The sequence below is a fragment of the Semicossyphus pulcher genome, unplaced genomic scaffold (genome assembly GCF_022749685.1).
Source record: "Semicossyphus pulcher isolate SPU_LCO1_2020_fin unplaced genomic scaffold, fSemPul1.0.p SCAF_12, whole genome shotgun sequence".
NCBI lineage: Eukaryota > Metazoa > Chordata > Actinopteri > Labriformes > Labridae > Semicossyphus > Semicossyphus pulcher.
In genome coordinates, this window is record NW_027211626.1 from 25,674,700 (window position 1) to 25,697,084 (window position 22,385).

A 22,385-nucleotide genomic window follows, 5' to 3' on the forward strand; every position below is an offset into this window, starting at 1 on the left:
ACACACACACACACACACACACACACAGTGCGCCCTGAATTCATTACAGCAGCCTCAAACAGGCGTTCAATGGCAACACAAAGGAGTTCTTCTTCTAACAAGTTAATCCAAATGTCTGTTTTATCAACAACGGCCACCGGTGCTGATACGGGCACCTGAGAGGAGGTCGGAAAGAGCGGCAGCAATTTGGTTTCACAATGTGCAGCCATCACACACGCACCCACACACGCACACACGTTTCCTTCTGAGCTGTATTCAGCCCAACCATCGAGCGCGGTGACAAATGCAGCCTCAGTATTGTGCTGCTCTGTAATTAAATGGAGACGTGGGGTCAAAACTCCCAACAGGTCGCCTGTCAGGAGATGAAAAGTAAATTGGCTCTCCTCTCAGTGACTTTACAGAAAGAATTACTTTAGCTGCATTTAGAACGATTATCAAAATAGGAAATTATTTATCATGAGAACTCTCCCCTGGCCCTGCGTGGCTCTCCTGCAGAGATAATGACTGTGCAGGCTAATTGAAAGAGCAGAACGCACACGCCCATTGCATTAAAAGACGGAGGTTACATCACCTTTCCAAAGCTGCCTTTCCCGATGGCCCGCAAAATCTGGAAGTGGTCAAAGTTCACTGTGAAGGAAAGAGAAGAGAGAGAGAGAATTCATCAGTAATCATAAAGTATCAGCACAGAGAACACTTCACTGCTGTTTGGCACCACAGCACATTAAATTTAAGCTGAACGACGACTGTGAGGTTAAAGTTCTGACTGTAAGCATTCATTTGATGTTGTTAACATCTACATCCCACACAGCCCCTTATATAAAGTGTTCCCCACTTTAAAAGTCATTACTTTTAATGGTTAGCTGCAAATCCTTTGCAATCAATACCTGACTGAAGTCTACAACCCAAACACATCAGCAGATATTTCCTGGTGATGCTCTTACTGCCTGAACGGAAACCGTCGTCACTTCTCGTCTTTGACGGCTTTTTATCTTCTTCTTTCCCAAAACCTGAACAAACTTTGACCGCTTCGGTTTGTAGAGCGGTCACAGTTTGGTCATGTTCAGTAAAGTTCCTGCTATGGGCTAAAATAATCTGCTACAATGATCAAAACATCATGTGAGTATATATCTGGTGTTGGACATCATGTAGTCCGTCTGAACGTTAATATATTTCAGTTCTGTAACGTTCTGATTGTCAATGTGAGAACTGATCAACAGTCAGGTAACTTTCATATGAAAAGATGCAGGAAGTGTGTGTGTGTTTATAAATGATGAGAAACAAACAGAGAATAATATGTGTGAAGTCACAGTCAGGCTGAGCTCTGCTGGAGCTTTAATCTGCAGGTTCACACAGAGGTTAGCTTCAGGGAACACTTAAGATCACAGGTTAGATACAGGACGAGAGGCGTTGCACTCACAGAACATAACAGGAAATTATGAAATCTGTGGCTGCTTTACGTTGAGCAGAAATGCCAACATAAAATAAAAACAATCACAAAGCAAAGATGCTGCTTTAACTAGGGATGGACGATATTATCGGCACGTTATCGTATCGGTATGGCTTGAAAATGACATTGGCAGATATGTCATTTTTCTGCCGATATTTTCCGCTCCGTCTAAATGCTTGATGATTCCACGCAGCACCATGCCTCTTCCGTCAAGCGCGAAGGGTGCAAGATGTCTGCGGTACGGCAGTTTTTCAAAGTTTCCGAAACGGACAGCAAGATTGATTTCGTTTTACGTGTTCTGTGCAGTAGGTAAGATTTGCCAGAGTTGTGGCTACTGTCAGGATTGCCTCAGGGAGTGCATCATCCAAGCCCAGTCGAAGTTGTATATTACAGTTTTATATGAAAGAGAATGTTTATAAATAAATGTCATTTTGTACATAGCCTAAGTTTAAGTTGTCTTCTTATATTGCCCAGTGACTGGTACATTGTAAGAAGCACTGTATGTTATTTCTGCATCTGCCAGCGGGCCACTACAATAGGAGTAGGCATGATATCAACTCCACCACAGGGGAGACGTCATGTTGTCTGCAGTTTGCCGGAAAAAAAACGTGCCGAATATATCGGTATTGAAATTGGCAAAAAGGGTTGGAAAATATTGCATATCGGATATCGGCAAAAAAATCCAATATCATGCATCCTTAGCTTTAACGTTAACTTTGCTCACCTTATTAAGGTAGCATGCTAGCATGGGAACACACGCTAACAAGTACAGCCTTCACTACAGCTGAAGCCGTACCTCATTCACTTTACATGTTTGTGAGTATGAACTTCCCTCACAGGTAGAAACGTCAACGACTTCTCAACTTGGCGGAGTGGCAGATACAAAGGTCAACAAAACAACAGCTTAGCCCTGATGATGGTATAAGATCTTATAATTCATCCTCAGAGGAGCAAAAACATCAGCTAAATGTCATGGCGATCCATCCAACGGCTGCTGACTTATTACAATGAAAACCTCAAGATGGCGCTAAAGGACAAGCCTACACAGTAAGATTCATCCTCCCAGGACCACGACATGTTCATGTCATGTTCACCTTGTACAGTTTAACCCTTTCAAACACTCATCCAACTGAACAGCAGCACCTCCACCTGTTCCATTTTGAATCCAATGTGCTGGAGTTCAGAGCCAAAATATAAAATCATGTTACTGTCCTAACACCTTCTAACAGTATCGTACGTTGGTACTGTATATTGGAGTGGTGCTGTCATATAGAACATAAAGCATATTTCTCCAGTAAATTGAAAGCAGCTTAACTGAGCAGTGTGGGATAGAGAGCTTCAAACATGCCAAATAAATCATCCTGAGCTGAAAACATAAAGATTACTATGAGCTATGTCACAGAAAATTAGACACCTTGAACAGATCAATGGAAAATACTCTCAAGATCAATTATTGCCGTCCAAAATAGACAAGAAGAAAGTCAAGACGGCCCGTGACCTCTGTGAACATTTGTTTGTGGTTTCAGTTGATTCAGTGGGAACTTCAGAGGGAAAGCGAGAGAGCAGTCTTATGTCAGAAAGCCACCCAGCTCACCGCTCGGCTCACATTCATCTTATTTTATTTATTATATCAATATGTGTAATGGCATGGTTAGATGTTTTGGCTCATTGCCTTCTTCAGTGGATGTGTCTGATGATTAATAGATTTGTCCTTTCTGAGGCTGGTCGGCTGGGACGGGTTTTAAACCTTGTACAGACGGCTTACAGTGAGAAAAAATAGAAACACAACAGAATTAAATGAAAGCTCTGATTTTTATTCACTAAATAATATTTAAGTATAACCATAGAATTGACTTAACTGATATCTGCTGCACAGTTTTCCAGCTAACAGCATCGTCTAGCGCTTAGCTCTACGCTGTAGCCGCTTAAGCTAACGTAAACACAAAAACAGAACCCCCTTTTTAATACAATGAAACTAAACCGTCCTGAATAAATGCTGTTTGAATATTTAGTATCAAATATTGTTTTTAATACAATCAGGACATTCAACTGTGACTATATTGATAAAAGCTGTAAGGTTAGCCAGCTAACAACTGCTAATTTGATCAATGACACCTAACCTAACCTCCACTGTAGCTGCTTAAGCTAACAATAGCCCAAAAACAAAAACTCCTGTAATATGTAATCCAACACAACAGCCCTGAAATAAAAGCGCTTAATTTCCTCATGCATTTTTAATACAACCATGTTATTCTATAGTGACTAAATTTATATCCGCTGCATAGTTTTCCATCTAACAGCAACGTCTACTGACAAAGCCTAGCGCTTAGCTCTACGCTGTATTTGCGTAAGCTAACGTTAGCCCAAAAATAGAAAGCCCTCTTTAATATAATGCAACAAAACAGTCCTGAAGTTAAAGAAGAAATATATGCTTTTGGAATATTTAATAAAAAAGTATTTTTTTCAATACAATCATAACATTCAACAGTGACTATATTGATAACTAAATAAGTTGTAAAGTAAGCCAGCTAACAGCTTTGCTAACAGCTTTGACAGATGACACCTGAAGTAGGCTGAAAACAAAAACACTGCCTCCATAATGTTAAAGGCGTGCTATGGTGAGGTTAGCGGCACTATAGTCAGTTTTTGGTTCACACCTGGACCTGCTACACTTTAAGCCAATCTTGATCACGTTAATCAGAATTTAAACTTCAGTGTTTGTTACATGTTTTTGTATTTTTTTACCCCCTGGTTTGTAAAAGGTTTGACCTCAAGACATTCAGGGGCAGAAGGCTGTTTTTATGCACTCTTTGTAAAAACTTGAAATATTAAAGTCGAGCTCAAATGGCATTTCAAGAGTATCTAGCTTCCGTATTGTGACGTATTTCCGAGTGAAACAGGACGTGCAGGCGGGACATATCATTAGAGGGATTTGATTTGATCGTTGAGAAGTGGGCGTAGACAGACGTTCTCCACAGCGCAGTAGCTAGCTAACTGACCGAGCGTTCTTGGTGCTCTGCGGCTAAATGTTGCAGATTGATTGGTTGAAATTGTTTGGTGCTAACTTACGTAAGCACGCGTGAAATTTAGTTTTACCGGAAGAAAAAATGATCAGATTTTGATATTAGAACACGAAGAAATGGATTTTCTGTATTTTTTTGGCCTATATTGTCAAATAGATGCACAATATTACCGGGGATGTGATCTGAAAGGATCAAAGTGACATTTTTCATTTCACCTCGACTTTAAGATTTAAGGTGGAACGTTAAAAACGATTTATTCATTTTTTTTGGTTTGTCTGTCTATTTGTTCTGCTTATCTGTTTGTGTGTTTTTTCTGTTCAATGTCACTATCTTGTTTGTCATGTTAATCCACAAATAAAAAAAAAAAAAAAAAAAAGATTTATCCTCTTATTTTTCTCTCCTTTTTCGTGGCACTGATTCTGAAAGTCAAACTTGATCTCTGACATCTGGTCTGTATTCAAGACATTTCTAAATCTTCATTTTTACTCTTATCATTTCTATTCTCAACAATTCAACTTTACTGTAAGAATATAGACTTCACTCTCTACATTTAAAATTTAGATTTAAAATTTTGACTTTATTCTCAAAGTTTTGAATTTTCGTTCTCTGTCTTTCCTTCTCACCTCCCACACTCTCTTGTAGAGTGTTTATGTTACAGTGTGTGTTTATGGTACAGTGTGTGTGTGTGTGTGTGTATGTGTGTGTGTGTAGCAGTGTCACGGGCAGATGTGATCCCAGCAGGCTGAATCTGACTCCTGCAGCTCCTCCTTAAAAGTCGTTCAGCTGGTGAAAGTGTCATCCTGATCTGCTCGCCCCCCCGTCTGTCAGACAACCAGCGATCATGAGAGAAGAAACGCATCACGCTGAGCTCTTCCAGGCAGACCCGCTGCCAGCTGACCTCTGACCCCCCCGGCTGAATCAGGTAGTGAAGCAAGTCATGATTTCTGCTCCGAGACCAAAGACACAAGGTGTGGGTTGTTGTTTTGTCTGAAGACTAATCCTGTGTGAGTCCTCTCTGCTCAGTCTGCTGTACACGAGTAATCCGCTCATATGGCTTTGACTGCACCCACCCACACACACACACACACACACTGTACCACAAACACAATGTACTGTAAACACACTGTAAGAGAGTGTTGGAGGAGAGGAGGAAACGTTGGTTTCGACGGCACCCTAAGAGTCGAAGGCTTGATGATCAGTCAAGTAGATCCCGAGTGGACACGTTAGATGTCACTCAAATATCTGAATCTTTAGTTATTTAGCTGCATCACCTCAAGCTGCAGGAGTTTTTACAAGGAGCCGGATTATCCACATACATCTCGTCCTCTCCAAAACAAACCAGTAAAACACTAAAGCAGCTTAGTGACAAAAACCAGCGGCCCTTTTCACACATGCACTCACACTGACAATTTCCTGAAGACTTCAGGATCGTCTGCTTTCAGAGCAGGTGAAGTCTTCATCTTTTGAGGCTGATGATATATACCCTATACCCGGCTGCCCGGGTATATCAACGGTGGTCCAAGTATATTTGGCGACTAATTCTATCATGTTTCTTATCTTATCAGGAAAGATAATCATCCACGGTTGATTAATGACTGAACGTTGTCCCATCGCGCTCTGGCCCTCCCATACCTGTCACGAGCAGCGACTCCACACATGCTTATCAGAGAAACACATACAGAGAGCGACGTAGGCTAAATGCATTCAATGAGGTGTTAAATATGAACCGTATCATTCTAGTTTAAAAGATCTCACTGACACTAGACGGTTTTAATCGTTTCGACACGTAACGTCTTTAACGACGAGCCTCCTCACCTGCGGCTCACCTGCTGCTGTGGAAACGAGATCGTAGGTGAAGAGTGGACACGTTCAGTACAGGTAGAGAGAAACAGAAAGAGGCAGGCTCAAGAGGTGAGCAGATTTGTTAAGTTGTAGTAGTATTAGGACATCACTGTCTTTAGATAGGGTTAACTCGCTTGCTGTGAATGTTCCTGACTCTTACCTGCTGCATTCACACTTTGGCTCGACTTCTTGTGGACATTTTACAGGAGGCTGCAGGAAAAAGTCTGCATGAAGTCGAGGTGAAAAATCCCCTCGTTTGCGTTCACACGTGCAGCCCACCCGGACAATGTGGGGAAATGTTCAGGAGTGCAGAGCATGTGTGAAAGGGGCGAGTGTCTCAACAGCGATCTTTCGAGCTACAAGCCAAGCTGTCGCTAACTTTAGCTCACGAGCTGACTTAAATCCTTCGGCCTCTTAGCTGCTGTAGTCAAATATGACGGTGATGTAAAACTGTCAGAGGGCTGGAAATATTTAATATCCGTCTGACAGCTGGGTGAAAACTGTGATAGACGTCAGTCTCACAGGTAGAAGGTGAGGCTCATGTAGGCTGACAGAGGAGCATGGTGTGGAGCTCAACTTAATATAAAGAAAACAAATACCTGAAGCTTCGTATTAAACACACCAATCAGATCCGGGCACTGTCCCAAACTTCCATGTCCTGATAGTAATTCAGAATAACTTTCAGTGCAGCACTATTTACGGCTTGCAGGACAGACGGTCTGATGAGTAAGGATCACCCTGTTACCATCTTCAAAGTTCTCATATTAGCTCATAAAAATACGACTGTCCCTCCACTGAGGCTGTTTGACACGTTTGTGCTTCAGTGCAGTCTGACACCATGTTTCTGTTCGGGTGTAACACAAACACTCATACGACAGCGACAGCAGGCAGCTGGGTCTGAAATGTATTGCCTCACCTGGTGCTGTCTCATGTCACTCAACATTTCCAGAGACCAGGAGTGCATCGAGCAGGGAGCAGAGAGATTTCAGATGGAGCACTGATTCTTCTGCATGTTTGAATGGTCGCCTTATAGCAAATCCAATTTAGCTCCCGTTGCCTTTACCCCGAGAGTTTGAAGCACGTCAGAGCCAGACTTTATGTATTTATTTCTCTGAAGAAAATGCGAGCGAATTTAAACGAGCCGGAAATGAAACCTGGAGCAGCTTCGACTGAAAACTATTCTTACGTCTTAAATTAAATTTAAAATTAGTTTAAGAATATTTATTAAATTAGAAAAACCTTTCTGTAGTGGCAGGTACAAAATGTATACCCTGCATTCTGCACAGGTGGCAGGTGTCTAAGATTATAACTGTGTTCCAACTATGTTTTAAAGTTCCTGCTTTAAGTTGAATTTAATTCCTTTTTTTACTAATTATTAAGGAAATCAAATGTCGACTTGTAAATTCAAAGATAACTTGAATATAATTTTGACTACCAAAGTGTACATTCAAGTAAGCTAACAGCAACATTGGGACATCAAATTCTGTTGTTTACTAATTTACTGACCTGCATGTTAATTAATTCAATATTCTTAATGCATTTTAAAGCGGGAGTAGTATCATCTGATTTATCTTACACTGCAGACCACCACCATGTTACTTTGTGCTGGTTTAATATACAGTAGCTGTGTGTGCAAAGTCACGCTAGCCAGACTGATCAGGTGACACAATAATGAGCACAATGTGACGGTGGATGTCATGAAGCTGTAAATATCAAACTTTCTCTGTAAACCTCGAGTTTACCCCCTGGACATCCATCAGCCTGCAGACAAACTAATATCATCTGCAACGCCTGAGAGCAGTCTGAGGAAACACTGCATCCATCATCCTGGAAACAAAGACACACACACACACACACACACACACACACACACATACACACACACACACACACACCGTGGTGTCTCTCTATAGGAGGAATTATTCAACCAACTCTGTGTGCAGAAAGATATCACGCAAACGTTCGATGTTTTAGATTGTGTCTGATATATCTCACAAAGGAAGCAGGAGGGCGTGAGACGTTAAATCTGTAATGTCTGATAGCTCGATGAACCTGTTGGATTCAAGTATTAAACTACATTCATGTTTTATTTTGATCCACATGTATTCTTTCATTTATTCATTGTGACTCTGCAAAGGTACCCAGAGGAACTCTTAGACACATAACTTCACTAAAAAATACCTGACATTTCTGTTCATCGTCAACCAACTGAATATATATTCACACGGCGGCCATTGTCCTCTGACATCACGCACAGGGACGCACAAATGCTGCGATAATGTTGTACTGCTGTGTTCAAAGCTGTTAATCATATAAGACAATGAAGAGAAAAAAACTAAGAAAAATCCGGCTCCAGTCAGAGAAGAGCTGGAAGATGTTAACATTTAATGTCTCACTAGATAATATCACTGTTAGCAAGGAGTAGCAAGAACTTTGGCTCTGTTACAGGATAAAAGAGGAAAGGCGTAAATAACATTAGCTAGGAATTTATCTTCCACGCTAACGTTGTGTTAGGAAGTGGATGTATGCTAACAATGTCTTACAGCAGCTCATGTGTAATAAAATATGTTGTTTTAACTTGAAATATGGCCCAACTGACCCTTCACGCCCCACCCCCCTTGGTTACTGTTGCTATGCCTGTCAAGCTGTCGCTCCTGTAATGTAAATCCCGGCATGTAAATATTATGGCGTTTTCGACTACAACAGTGACAGATGTTCCAAGGGGAATAATAGGAAATATCTGGAGAAATAAATCTCAGTATATCAGAGAAAAGTCGACAGACAGGATGACAACACGCAGGCGAAAGCTTCATCCAGAATATAATGTGTCAGCAGAGTGAATGAAGAGGACATGAAGCTCACCGGTCCTAATGCAAGCGTCAGACACCCCACGACAGTTCATGTTTCGGACAATCACATACAGGAACAACAATGTTCTCACACAGCAGGTGAGTCAGTATATTGTTTTATTTTAAGCTAATGTTTAGTTATGACTCCCTGTAACTTCCATTATCTAACATGTTTTAGCCCACTGCTAGCAAAACTAAATGATCCCACTTTTTCACTTTGTTTAAGCGCGTCAGGATTTCGCTCTCATATCGTGAGCTTGATCCAAACACTGGATCTGGATTAACTTATTATTAATATTTAACCGTCTTTCTTTGCTAACATGCTAACCTAAGTTAGTTAGCTTAACTCTTAACTTGTCTTAAGTCTTAACTTGGAGCATAAATGATGGAGTTTTTGTTGATGCTCGATGGATTAAACTGCAAGTGTGGGGTTCCACAACTTATAATCCATGTCAAACTTTGAGGAAATCTGCTGTCAGACTTGCAGATTCAATATGCACACCGTTATAGCATCTGAAAGCTTGACAGGCCTCCTTTGCCTAGTTAGGGTTGCTAACGTAGGATTGGACAATGGCCATTCAAGGGAGGGGCCAGTTTCCCTCCTGATTTTCACTATGCACTGTCTTGTAGTTTTCATGTCAGTGCAACGCAACATGTACGCAGACATATCTGTGATAGGCCCATATCGACCGTTAACATCACCTGACGTATGGATCAGGTTTGAATATGTTTCAGAACAGATGCATAATTATCTTCATTTTTCAGCCCTTTAATCGACGCCCCGAGTATCACTAAACAAAGTATGAGTCATCGGGTAACAAATGATGAAACACAACTGGCTGCTGAACGGAGCTGCTCTTCAGATTCAGCGATTTGGGACTTGGAGGTAATCAGAGCGGACACAGTGTTTCCTAAAACCAAGGCGTCCTCCCCACATGCTGGGGCAGAGTTTCATAAGTTTTATAAGAACAGGCAGCGTGTGGAGCGGCTGACCAGCGAACAAAACAGCAGCACAAACACTTTATTATTCACACTCGGCCCTGACAGTCTTCTTGTTTTCTACCGGTGTGGCGAACCATTCAACAGCTTTTCAATGGATGCTTTTCTGTGAGTGTCCTCACACACATGCAGCACTTCTCTCTCCAGCAGCCAGTGTTGACTGATTAAAAATGATTAAGGGACAGAGGGCAGCCGCTCAATAAACTACAAGGCTGAGGGTTTGTGTAATCTGTGTAGTTTCACGGTCAAGTGCTCCTCCAGAGAAACAGCATGCTGACGCTGAGCGGAGGATGGAGTCACTGCGGGGCTCGATCTCAGGTTTCAGAGCACTCGGGGCTAAAAGACGATGGTCAAACTCTGCAGACGAGAGTGAAACTGATCCAGGATGAGGGGACAGAGGGAGGAAGACAACACCTCCTCCTCCTCCTCCTCCGTCGGGCTGGAAGCTGCTGACACACCAGGATGAGACGCTGAGTGGGCTCCACGGGGGGTCGCGATGGGCGAGCGGCTCCTGTGGAGGCGCTGATGTTGGCATGAAGCCCGTGTCAAGGGGCAGGAGGAGAGCGAGACTGAGAGGGTGTGACAGTGTGTGTGTGTGTGTGTGTGTGTGTGTGTGTGTGTGTGTGTGTGTGTGTGTGTGTGTGTGTGACTGAGCCACTAAAAGGAACTCTTGTATTTATTCAGTTATACAGTAGAGTTATAAAGAGTTCAGGGACGCAGAAGTTTGAATCCTGTTTTATTCAATCAAATATAAAAACTACAATAGAGACACCGACCCGGGGGCAACGCTGACACACATTAAACATAAATATACAGAGACAATCAAACGTACTGCTGGTCTGTTTGTAGCTCATACAGAGACATCAGGATTCACTTCTGTTTCATAAGCAGATAAAAACTCTTCACAGGAGCTTTAAAGACGAAAGAAAGAACTTCTGGAGTGTAAAGAAATATTGACTTGTGTGTATGACATAATTTCAGTGCAATCATTGTAGGATTGCACAATTAATCGAACATTAATTCCTTCCCACGATTAAATAAACATGACTGAAACACGATGATCTGCCTGGCAATCTCACAATACAAAAAACAAGACCCTGAGGTACTTAAACTCTTCCACCTGAGGCAGAGACTCACTCCCCACCTGGAGGAGCCACGGCTGCAGGCTTAGAGGTGCTGACTCTCATCACAACCACGTCACACTCTGCTGCAAACCGTCCCAACGGCTGCTGGAGGTCCCGGCTTGATGAAGCCAACAGGACAACATCATCTGCAAAAAGCAGAGACACAATTCTGAAGTCCCCAAACTGGATCCCCCCGGCTGCGCCTTCAGATCCTGTCCATGAAAATCACAAACCGAATCAGTGACAGGGACAGCCCTGGCGAAGGCCAACACGCACCGGGAATGTGTCTGACTGTGTGCTGAGGGTGTTGACACAGCTCTCGCTAATATACAGGGACCTGACGGCAAGTCACAACGGCCCCGGTACCCCACATTCCCACAGTGCCCCCCACAGGAGGGACACGATCGTAGGCCTTCTCCAAGTCCACAAAACTCCCCTGCCCCCAGAAGCAGCCCTGCAAGAGTCCCTCTGTCCCACGGCCAGGACGCAGAGTTTCATGTCATTTTTTAAGCAAATAAATGAAACATTTCTGGCTCCAGCTTCTTAAACAAGACAATGAGCGCTTTTTCTTTGTCATTTCTGACAGCACATGAAGAGTCTCTGTGCTGCTGGACAGCAGATGACATTTACAGACATCACTTTGGGCTTCGAGAAACTATGAAGAGAATAAAGTAAACTTTTAATGGCTTAATCAATACAGAAAAATAACCTGACCTACTTTATACAAACAGCTGAAACGCTCTACTTACCTCGATAATGACTGAACTTAAAACAATCGGTCGTAATACAGGGGAAGATGAAAGAGAGAGGAGAGGAGGGGAGACAAGGTGAACTGTGCGGAGGACACCTTGAAGACCATGAGAAATACATTATGCAGAGGGTTCATTAACCTTGCTAATGATACCCGGGGAAACACCGAAGAGGAGAGACAGCCTTTCAAAGTAAAGTCCTTTATGAAGAAAGACAAAACAAAGTGCAGCTCGGCAGTCGGAGGGCGGGGATGTAATCAATGCTGCACAGATTAAAGGGAAGTTTTACAAGCAGGAGTCATTATTCAAAGAAACACAACAAAGAGGCAGAACATGTCGACACACACACACAGAATAAAAAACAATTATAATAATAAGGAAATAATGTGGGGTGCAAAGTTTCTATTGTCTTATTTTGGTATTAATTATGAATCCTCAGATGTGGTCATTTTCATCAGACGTTCTTTATTAATCATCATCACAGCCGCTGCTGCTACAGAGAGGGTGTGTGTGTGTGTGTGTATGCGTGTGCGTGTGTGTGTGTGTGTGAGTGGGGTGCACATGCTGATAAATTGAGTTCAGCTCATAAGTTGTACCTGCAGTTTAGTTGCTTCCCGCTTCAAGGTTGTGTGTTTATGTTGTTTATGCAACGTCACACGCGAGAAAAGTTGGATGCACTCACAATTTATCGGCACTGACAGGCTCAGATTGTTATTCTAAGTGTGTGACAACATCACAGAAAGGATCCCTACAGAGATAGACCTTTTTGTTACAGAGGAAGATGATTTTTTTAACCACAAACAGACGTTACATCGCTCTCTGCAAACACACCAGACTCCATTCATAAAAACACTGATTTTACGTCTCAGGACACAGGAATTACTTGTTTATCGCTGTAAGTTACTTTGTGTTATTGTGTGACTTTGGTGTTTTAAATGTTTAGTTCAGGTCCACCATTATAGAAGTATATCACAAAGAAATACAAACTGATTGAGGCTCTGAGGACCAGCAGCTCCTGTGTCCTGTGACGTAAAATTACCGTTTTTATCAATGGAGTTTGGTGTGTTTGCAGAGAGCGATGTAACGTCTGTTTGTGGTTAAAAAAATCATCTTCCTCTGTAACAAAAAGGTCTATCTCTGTAGGGATCCTTTCTGTGATGTTGTCACACACTTAGAATAACAATCTGAGCCATTTCACTGCAGCGATTACAGCCTGTCTCACTGCTGCAGGCTAAAGAATGAATCTAAACGTCTCAGCGAGCAGCAAATGAAGTATTGATGCATTCATCAGAAAATCTAAACACCACCCGTAACATCTCGTCCTCCACCGTGTGGCCTCCTGCTTCACTCTGGTTTCCCCGAAGAGACTTCAGAGAATCACTACAGGATCAATGAAGTGGTTTGTGATACTGTTCCTCTGTCACCTGAAACAGACTCTTCAGGCTGAGCTGGGAGGAGGAGCAGGAGGAGGTGAAGCTCTATCCTAAAGAGGGAGAACCTAATATGTACGATGTGCAGCTCAGCACATCGATCTACGAGACACCACCTGATACGATGGAGCCATGATTCAGTCTACTCACATCTTTAAGTGTTTGCTGAGATGGATGAAGTGGAAAAGCAAACAAGCCTTCTGAGACACTGGAGAATGACTTTGACTACTTTGTTCACCTACAGACTGTGTTCATATGCAGAATCTTTTTAGAGATTACATACGATCAGTAACCAGCACAACAGGTCATTAAAACCAGACGACACATCGACATAATCAACGCCATCCATTACGGAAACATGTCGATAACGTGCGTCGATGAGTCACAAAATCAAGAAGGCTGAGTTTAGAGCTGGAGCACGGTAAAGTTCTGGCGTGCAGAAACGAGATCTTGTCATGGGTGGCGGTCTCCTCAGGCGCCACGTTCTGGGGAGCGCTGGCTGAATGAAGCCCCGGTGGGATGTCCAATATAAACCTGTCTCGTACTTGCTCGACTACTCACTCAATGCGCACTTCACGCAACAAGTTACAACAAGAGGAGAGGAGGGATGCGTTAAGGTCCAGTTGGCTCAACTGTTAATGATGTTAGAGTGCAGAATAACATCAGCACCAAACAGCTGCACAACAGCAGCATAAGAAGGTCCATATTTAACATGAGAGAGCTCAGTCACAACATCAACAGGAGGGACGTCTCTCTCTCGGTTGCCTTCATCTGAGCGTCGAGTTTGTTTCTTTTTCTTTGGATTTTCACTTATTGTTGAAGTTGTATCTGTAGTCATCCATCTTTTCTTTGTTTGTTCAGCCATAGTAGATTACTGTTTACTCACAAGACCGGAAAAGCAGCCGCTTAGCTCCGCCTACTCTCTCTGGCAGACCAACCACTGCTGGCTGATGGAAAATGTGTCACTAACTGGGCGTTGCCACAGACACCCAGTCTGTAATAATACAATATACTGCAAATGCAAAGGCTTTCATCAGTGGGCCATAGGCTCAATCACCATTGTGTTACCTCATTGGGCGACAGATAGAGACTGAAGAGACATTTATTTACATGAACATCTTTGAGATTATCACTTTAAAGAGAGTGCTTTGGAGTTTTCTTTAGTTTTTTAAGCTAAAATGGTTGTAAACATACGTGAGCAGGCCGCCCAGGTATCATCTATGTGTGTGAAACACTGACATTGCATCCTCAACCAGCTGCCGCCATGTCTGTTCGCCTCTATCCAGCTACAGACGGAAGAGATGCCATGACGTCGAACGTCGAGACGTCACAGGCAGAGCATCGCGGTTCATTTTTCATCTCACCCGTTTGAATCTTTCCGTATGTGAACCGACTCTCTCACGAGGCACCGTCACATCCCTCGTCATAACACGCTTCAGTTCTACATCGTGTCAGAGATAATGAGGTAGATTGATACATGACTGTCAATGATCTGATTATTGAAATATGATTAGTGACTCTCACACTGAGGCTCCTGTATACTGTCTGTATGTAGACGCACAGAGAGTGAGCTGTGAGTGCAGATGCATTTAGAGCATCAGATCACAGAGCGGATCCTCCCTGTGAGGACGAGCCGGCTGGACCGGGATCAAAAAACCTCCCAGCATCGATCCCTTCCTGCTCCGTCTGTGGAGAATACGCCTCTGCTTCTAATCCTTTACTGTCTGCCTCTGTCGTGTTACTGCCTGCGTACGCGCTCTCCCTCACTTTCTGCTGACAGGTTTCCATTTCCAAACACGGCTCACATCACCGCTCGGCTGCGTGCAGGCGCGCTCTCATGGCGGAGTTTCTCTGGCAGCAGGATCAGAGTGTGAGCGCATGTGACACCGCACGCTGCCACTCGCATCATAGAACGAAAAAAAACAGTTTGCTTTACAGCAGCTTCCTCTCCCACGTGATTACTGAATATTTTATCGCAGTAGTAAGCCATATTTCAGCCTGTAGCAGCAGCTGAGGCTCACTCCTTGATATCGAGCATCCAATCGAATCCATCGAGCAGAGGGAAGACTCACTGAACGATTCAGACGGTTAACTGTTGGTGTTTTCCGTTACTATCTGTGAGACCGAGCGCTGCACGGTTACAGGCCGCCGTGATCTTGACCTTGCATCGATCCTCTTTGATCTGCATGATGGGACTCTCATTACAGGAAAGCAGGAAACACTCACACGTCCTTTTGATCCGCTCAGAGAAGCTGCATGAAGCCGGGGCGGTGATAAAGACACTATGTTGGTGTGGTAGTTTCAGCTCTTTGAGATCTTGCTCAAATAAAACTATATTTGCTGAAGGCTGGAAGAAAGCAGGATCAACTGAAGACGTCAGCACTTGATCTCTACAGATATATTTCTTCTTTATGAGGAAGACAGAACTTCTGTGTAAGGAACAGACCCGACAGATCTTTGTTTGCATACTCGACCTTAAATAAAAAGCATTGTAGCTTGAGCCTCGAAAGCTAAGTGACGTCAGTGCATTCTGTTACATAAATGGACTCATGTATAAAGTTCTCTTCTAGTCTTCAGACTACTTCACACTACTCGTCATATTCACACGCTGATGGCAGAGGCTGCAAAGTGAAAACTAAGCATTCAAACACATTCATGCTTTCATGGCGAAACATTCGGGACCAGTTAAGGGTTCAGGACAGGGACACGTAAATTGTCGGAATCAGGGATCAATCTCGCCATTCTTCCAATTAGAGGACAACCCGCTCTACCACTGAGCCAACGACAACAATGGCCATAGAAAGCTGGAGAACAAAAACGAGACTCGCTCGGGCCTTCATCCTTTTTGCAAAAGCACACCAAGGCTTCTTTCTGATGCGGGGTCCACACAGCCAGATAATCAGATCTGATTCCTCCTTCAGACTAAAGTAACAGAGTCCTGATGTTCTGATGGTTCTAAAGATGATCTCTCCAGATGTTCCTGTGGTGTGAGGGATGTTAGAGTGATTCTACTTCCCCCGATCTGCTCAGAATAACATCATGCCTGCTCCGATTTCAAATATTAAACATGTTCAATATTTACGATCTGATATCCTGTGGGGGGGAACCCCAAGGACAGCCGAGCACGCTCTCTGTGGAACGTCACATGGAATCAAACGATAGCCAATCAGGAAGCAAGCTGACTGAAGAAGGAAGGAACCGCAGCCATGGCAACAAAGGCAAACGTGCAACATAAAGTAACATGTCCAGCCCGTGTTCACGCCGTCTCCACCTCTTCATCCACAGTTCTTTTTTCGTCCTGAATTTTCAGTAAAAAGTCCAAAAACTATCATCACCAGTTCTTCCTGCCCGCCATCCGCCGTCCGCCATGTTTGTGTCCTCTAAAGTCTCGTTTAAGAGATTAAGTGAGATTTCCAGCTGTGAGAGTCGGACTCTGGTTGTTGGTGAATGAATGTGTTAGTGTGCGGTGTGCTGTTTGGGTCATATCGTTGCTCTGCACACACAACAGGAACAAAACTGTTCAATCTGTCAGTATCTGTCGTCATGTGTGTCTCTCTCACATTTTATACATCTTTGAGAATCTGTTTATTTAAATCCTTATCACCTCATCACTTCCCCGGCGTACACTGCAGCAGTAACATTGCGCAACTGTGGCTCTAAACGGATCATCTCATGAATATTCAGGAGCTGCACGGAGCTGATTGTCTTTACAGGCGTGACGACTCCAGCGACGATCCCTGCTGATAATTAGAGGAGGACACAGATCTGCACAGAGAGAGTGTGCTGCTGCAACTTTATATTCAATCCCTGCAGAGAGTGGACGCTCCCCGCGGGCGCAGTGTCGTGTGGTTCCTCCGTCTCTGCGTCTCCTCGCGTGTGCATTAATTACCCAGAGAGAGGGTTTTTGATCTGCATCCGCTGGACGGCTTTCATGAGGACACAAAGGAGTCACACTGCTGGAAAATTAAAGCAGCCATTAAAGCCTGATGTGGCTGTTTGTGTACCGCGCTAATGTGATGAAGCTCTATTCAGAAACAAGCAGCTGAGCATGTGATTCATACGAACCTTGTTGCTGAGGTTACTCACCAAATGAGAACAGACCTGGACCACAGGAGCCTCACAGAGCATCGACAGATCAGGGAGGGGCTCGTCAGCTGACTTTTATTGGATGTTTCATCTTCGGCTGATAGAGAATACAGGTTTGGTCCCTGAGAGGTCATAACTGTTTGTTTCTACATCCATCAGTCACTGAACAAAGCTCCGCAGACCGATGAGACTCTGCCACGTCTATCCCTCCGAGTTATCCATCGACCTCCTCGTGTTTTTACAGAGCTTTAAATCTGCTCTCTCATTTCTCTCACTCACTCAAATACTTTAAAGGCACTGAAAAGGTCTTAAGTCTGTCCCGCTCTCACGTCTAAAGGCAAGCAAGTCACAGACTTTAAGATTTAGCAAAGACGGGGCATCCTGCAGGAACTAGCTTCCTGTTGGGATTATTTCCCATCATGCACCTGGTGGAAATTTACAAGAATAAAAACAAATGAGCAGAAGCAGCTTTTGTCCACAGCTGTCCCTGTGTGAGCGGTGCTTTGTGTTATCTGCCCTGACTCAGGCTGTAACATTAGGTGGGTTAGCATGATGAGCTAGCAGGCCGCCATCGAGGCGTTTCCTCTCTCTCTGCTTCAAACTTTCACTGGTTCACTGGAGCTAAGTGCCGCTGTGCTAATACCGTGTGCTAACAGCAAGCTAGCACGCAGCTATGGCGTCACATCCAGTGAGGACATGGAGACAGCAGCCCTCCCCAGTGTCTCCTTTCACACATCCACTCCTGAACATTTCCTGAATATTTCAAAACTGCACCTGAAGTTTTCCAGCTTTGCCCTTTCACACACGTCTCTCACAGCGGGAGAATTTCTCTGTCGAATGGGAACATGGGGTAAAAAGTACGTGTGGTCCTGCGACTGGCGGACAGGTTCATCGTCGGCCCTCACAGCTCCTGAATCTCTTCCTCTCTCCAGTCAGCAGACATCTTTGCTGTCGTCTTGTAAACGATCCTTCTTCTTCACCCGTTATGTGTCGTCACTCTTCTGGTTTTACACCGGTCACATGATATAAACGTCATCAGACCATCCACTTGCTCGCAGTGAATGTTCCTGACTATTTCCTCCTGCGTTCACACATCGGCTCGCCCCGACTTCTTGCAGACATTTTACCAGGAGGCAGAGGTGGTGCAAGGCAGGTGCAACAGAGGCTCTTGTTTACCATCTACCTGGTTTGCTGCTTCCTGTGTGACGCTGCAGAGCACTTTATCTTCATAGGAAACATGATGCATTTTTAACAACACTGATCCATCATCTCAAACATGGCCATACGGTTATTCTCTGCATCCTTTAAAGGTGGATTATTTTTTCTGCAGGAGACAACAAGACGGATCAGCCAGAGCGAAGAGCAGCATCAAAGCGAGGAGGATTATAACTGAGCATAAAGAGTGAAACATCTGTTCAGCCCTCCTGTAAAGGCACAGTTTTAATAAAGCCAGTCATCAACACAAACTCAGTGAATCCTCACACACAGGGAGCCTCGTCTCTGTAATGAAAGAGGAGAGGTTGGACACTGCTCGGGGAGGAATCACTCGGGGAGGATCGCACATCTGAGGGCTGTCAGGACGAGGAGGAGGCTCAGAGAGGAGGAACACTTCAGAGGAGAAGTCTGCAGCGGGGACTCCAGCACGCTCCGCTCTGTCACACAAACATCATGTGGACCGTGTGAAAACTTCTGAGGTTACCATAGCAATGTGGGCCTCTGTGTGTGCATGTGTGTGTGTGTGTGTGTGTTACAGTGCTGCCACATCATCCTCGGCTCTGCATCAGGATAATGAATTCACTGTGATTCACACTTCCTGGCACATTGTGTGTTCATCATTAATGAAAGCTTCTGTGGAGTCATTATTGTTATCATTGTTATCATTAGAAAAAGTCCGGTCAGATGACTCGCGTTGATCGTGACACTGCAGGTCAGTTTCAGTCGAGTTCATGTGCTTACGCTTTTATTCGGAAGTGCTTCCGGGGCAGGGCTCTCAGGATGTCAGAGGATTGTGCTCCGCCCCTTTTGCTCTCCACACGGGCTGTTTGTCCTGTATGCACTACAGCCTGCTGACACATGATTGGTCAATACTACTTGGACTACAAATGGACTACAAACGGAAACCAGAACACTTCCTGTACAAAAATCTGGTCGTGCACCTGTTAATAGAGATTACTTTAATGGAGGAAGCTCTCTGTGGCAGGACAAACATACCTGTACACATGCACTAACACCTATATATTCCCCTAACTGTGCTACATTTCCAACCTGTCCCTCGAAATAACCCAATCCGACCTGCCTCCATCGTCCTCCTGCATCCTTATCAGGACCTGGTGTCTCAAACCGCCGGGCTGTGACCCATCGCGGTGTACAAATGGACAAAATGCCGCACTAACCTTTCAACCGATCGCTGAGGGATACATTAAGGATCTATTTAGGGCCTGTGGGAGGAGGTGGGAGGGAGAGCAGACACAAAGAGCATAGAAGAAGCATTGTGAAGGTCTAAATAGACCTCTATACAGTGCGGTTCTATACAGCTCAGGTAGGATCTCTTTATTTTCTGCCCCTCAGAGGTGAAAAGTACACACAGGGCTGAATAATGCATCCTCACTTCCAGCACCAGCTGTCCTCATAAGAACACAAAAGTGCAGCGCGAGCTTCAGAGGGATGCTGCAAATTATTTACGATAACATCGCCGATCCAAATTTAAAGGAGCTATTTATAAACCTCAGCCTAAATTTACATAATTAGGGTCTAAATGACGAAAAGGTTCAAAGGGATTGGGAACTGCTAGAGTTGCTGCTTTCACACCTGAAGTCCGTTTGTTTGATCAAACACCAAATTGTTACAAAGTTGCATTTTGCCTCCAGTTCGGTTTGTGTTCACACGGCAGCTTTTACCAGCGGACCAAATGTTTACATGTACGAGGAAACTGCTCTCTGATTGGTCAGAATTTCTACGTGTGAATACTCTCTGAAGCAAACAAAGAGAGAGAGCGTACTGATCAATCACACTCAACACGATTGCAGACTTTAATGTTTTGTTGAAGTTTTTTTAACACTTTGAACACCTTTAGTTTTTGTGCGTTTCCACAAGCATTTGTGAAATTGTTTGGTCGCCCGTATTTCTATTTCCTCGTCGCTCCCCCCCTCTACCCATCTTGCTGCCTGGCTGCATGTCTGTCTCTGCCAGTGTCAGCACCCGTTAACAACCCACAATGCACTGTGTTTGATTTGCTTCCTGTATTAGGTCCTACTTGAAGTCCGTTTATGTTCTCACCTGAATCGAATCGGACCGTGATTCGTGTGGAAACCGACTGAGACCCGTCTTTTCAAGCGGACGACGGTCCGGTTGTTCGGTCTGCACCAGAGTTAGACTGCGTGTTCACACCTGTCCACACGAACCGGACTTTCAGAGTAAAGTCAGATTGAAATCACTGTTTTTTTGAATGGAGTCTGGTGTGTTTGCAGAGAGCGATGTGACGTCTGTTTGTGGTTAAAAAAATCATCTTCCTCTGTAACAAAAAGGTCTATCTCTGTAGGGATCCTTTCTGTAATGTTGTCACACACTTAGAATAACAATCTGAGCCTGTCAGTGGAAACTACAAGAACTTTTAGTGGACGCAATTTGATCCATCAAGGATTATGTTGCAGCCATTACAGCCTGTTTCACTGCACACATCTACTGGAGACGTTCAGACACTGTTTGTACCTTTTCATCATTTCGATCCTAAATTATGTAAAATTGAGCTCAGGTTTTGAAATACTGGAATTCCCAGCAGAAAGAAGACTTTCCTTATCCGTGTGCACAAAAACACGTAAAGCAGAAATAAAAGAGGGAAGAGGGAATTACATGATGAGAGGAAAAAGGTTCATTTGGAATAACGAGGAGAAACGATCCTGGAGCTCCTGTGTGACTGCCGCTCAGAGTGTGTTTAAGGTGAGAGGAAGTGGACGCTGTGGCCTAGTTGTTCCCCCTCAGCAACTCTGATTCGAGGCTCAGGCAGGACACATCGTGTTCTGGCCCAGATACACCTGACTTCTATTAGTCCTCACAGGTATTTAGGACGAGCAGCGGGGCTGTTTATTCAGTTCAGCAGTCAGGTGTGTGCTCACATGATGCCTCAGCCCGAACCCACTTTCCCAAACCCTGATAACACCTGTTTTTCCTTTAAATCGACTCTGTCAACACCTGTACGCAGCAGTGTGTGTGTGTGTGTGTGTGTGTGTGTGTGGACCTCTGATCTGTGAAGTGAAGCAGGTTTGTTTGCACACACACGCCTCTCTCCAGGGGTGGGACGGGCAGCTGGAGAGGAGGAGCCTCTGTCACATTTGATAGTGTCACATTTCATTCAGTGACGAGGATTTCAATGAGACTATGGGTGTGTGTGTGTGTGTGTGTGTGTGTGCGTGCGTGTGTGTGTGACTGCTGGGTTTGTGCAATAGCTGCAGTTTCCTTCATGAGGTGGGGATTAAGAGACATTTCTGCTGGAAAACCTGATTTTCAGCCACATGAACACTTCAGAGTTTTACAAAGCGCGTGTGCACGTCGAGTCTTCAGGCGGAGGACGTGGGATGAAAGGGAAGATTAGAACTTGCAGCAGTGCATCCTGGTGTCCAGAATAATTAAATCCAAAGCCTGTGGTTGTAACATATGTTTGGGTAGAGAGGGGAGGAATCGGATTAGTGGCGTCCTGCATGTAAACACGGGTTTTACAGTCACACGGATGTAAACCCGCTCTGGTTTCCTGCCTTAACCTGATTTCTCTCAATAACCTTGTTTCTTGTGCAGAACACATGATGAGCGTGACGAACGCCTCCGGGCGAGCTCACAGAAGAC

The 22,385-nt window shown here is 44.2% G+C and overlaps 1 protein-coding gene across 1 annotated transcript in view; it reads right to left on the reverse strand.

The window, feature by feature from the left end:
• LOC138588617 (serine/threonine-protein kinase 32C-like) overlaps positions 1-22,385 on the reverse strand; it is a 91,298-nt gene that overhangs the window by 56,776 nt on the left and 12,137 nt on the right. Inside the window, exon 2 of the mRNA XM_069658839.1 lies at positions 572-627. Within this exon, the coding sequence (XP_069514940.1) occupies positions 572-627 (56 nt within the window). The remainder of the gene's footprint in view (positions 1-571; positions 628-22,385) is intronic.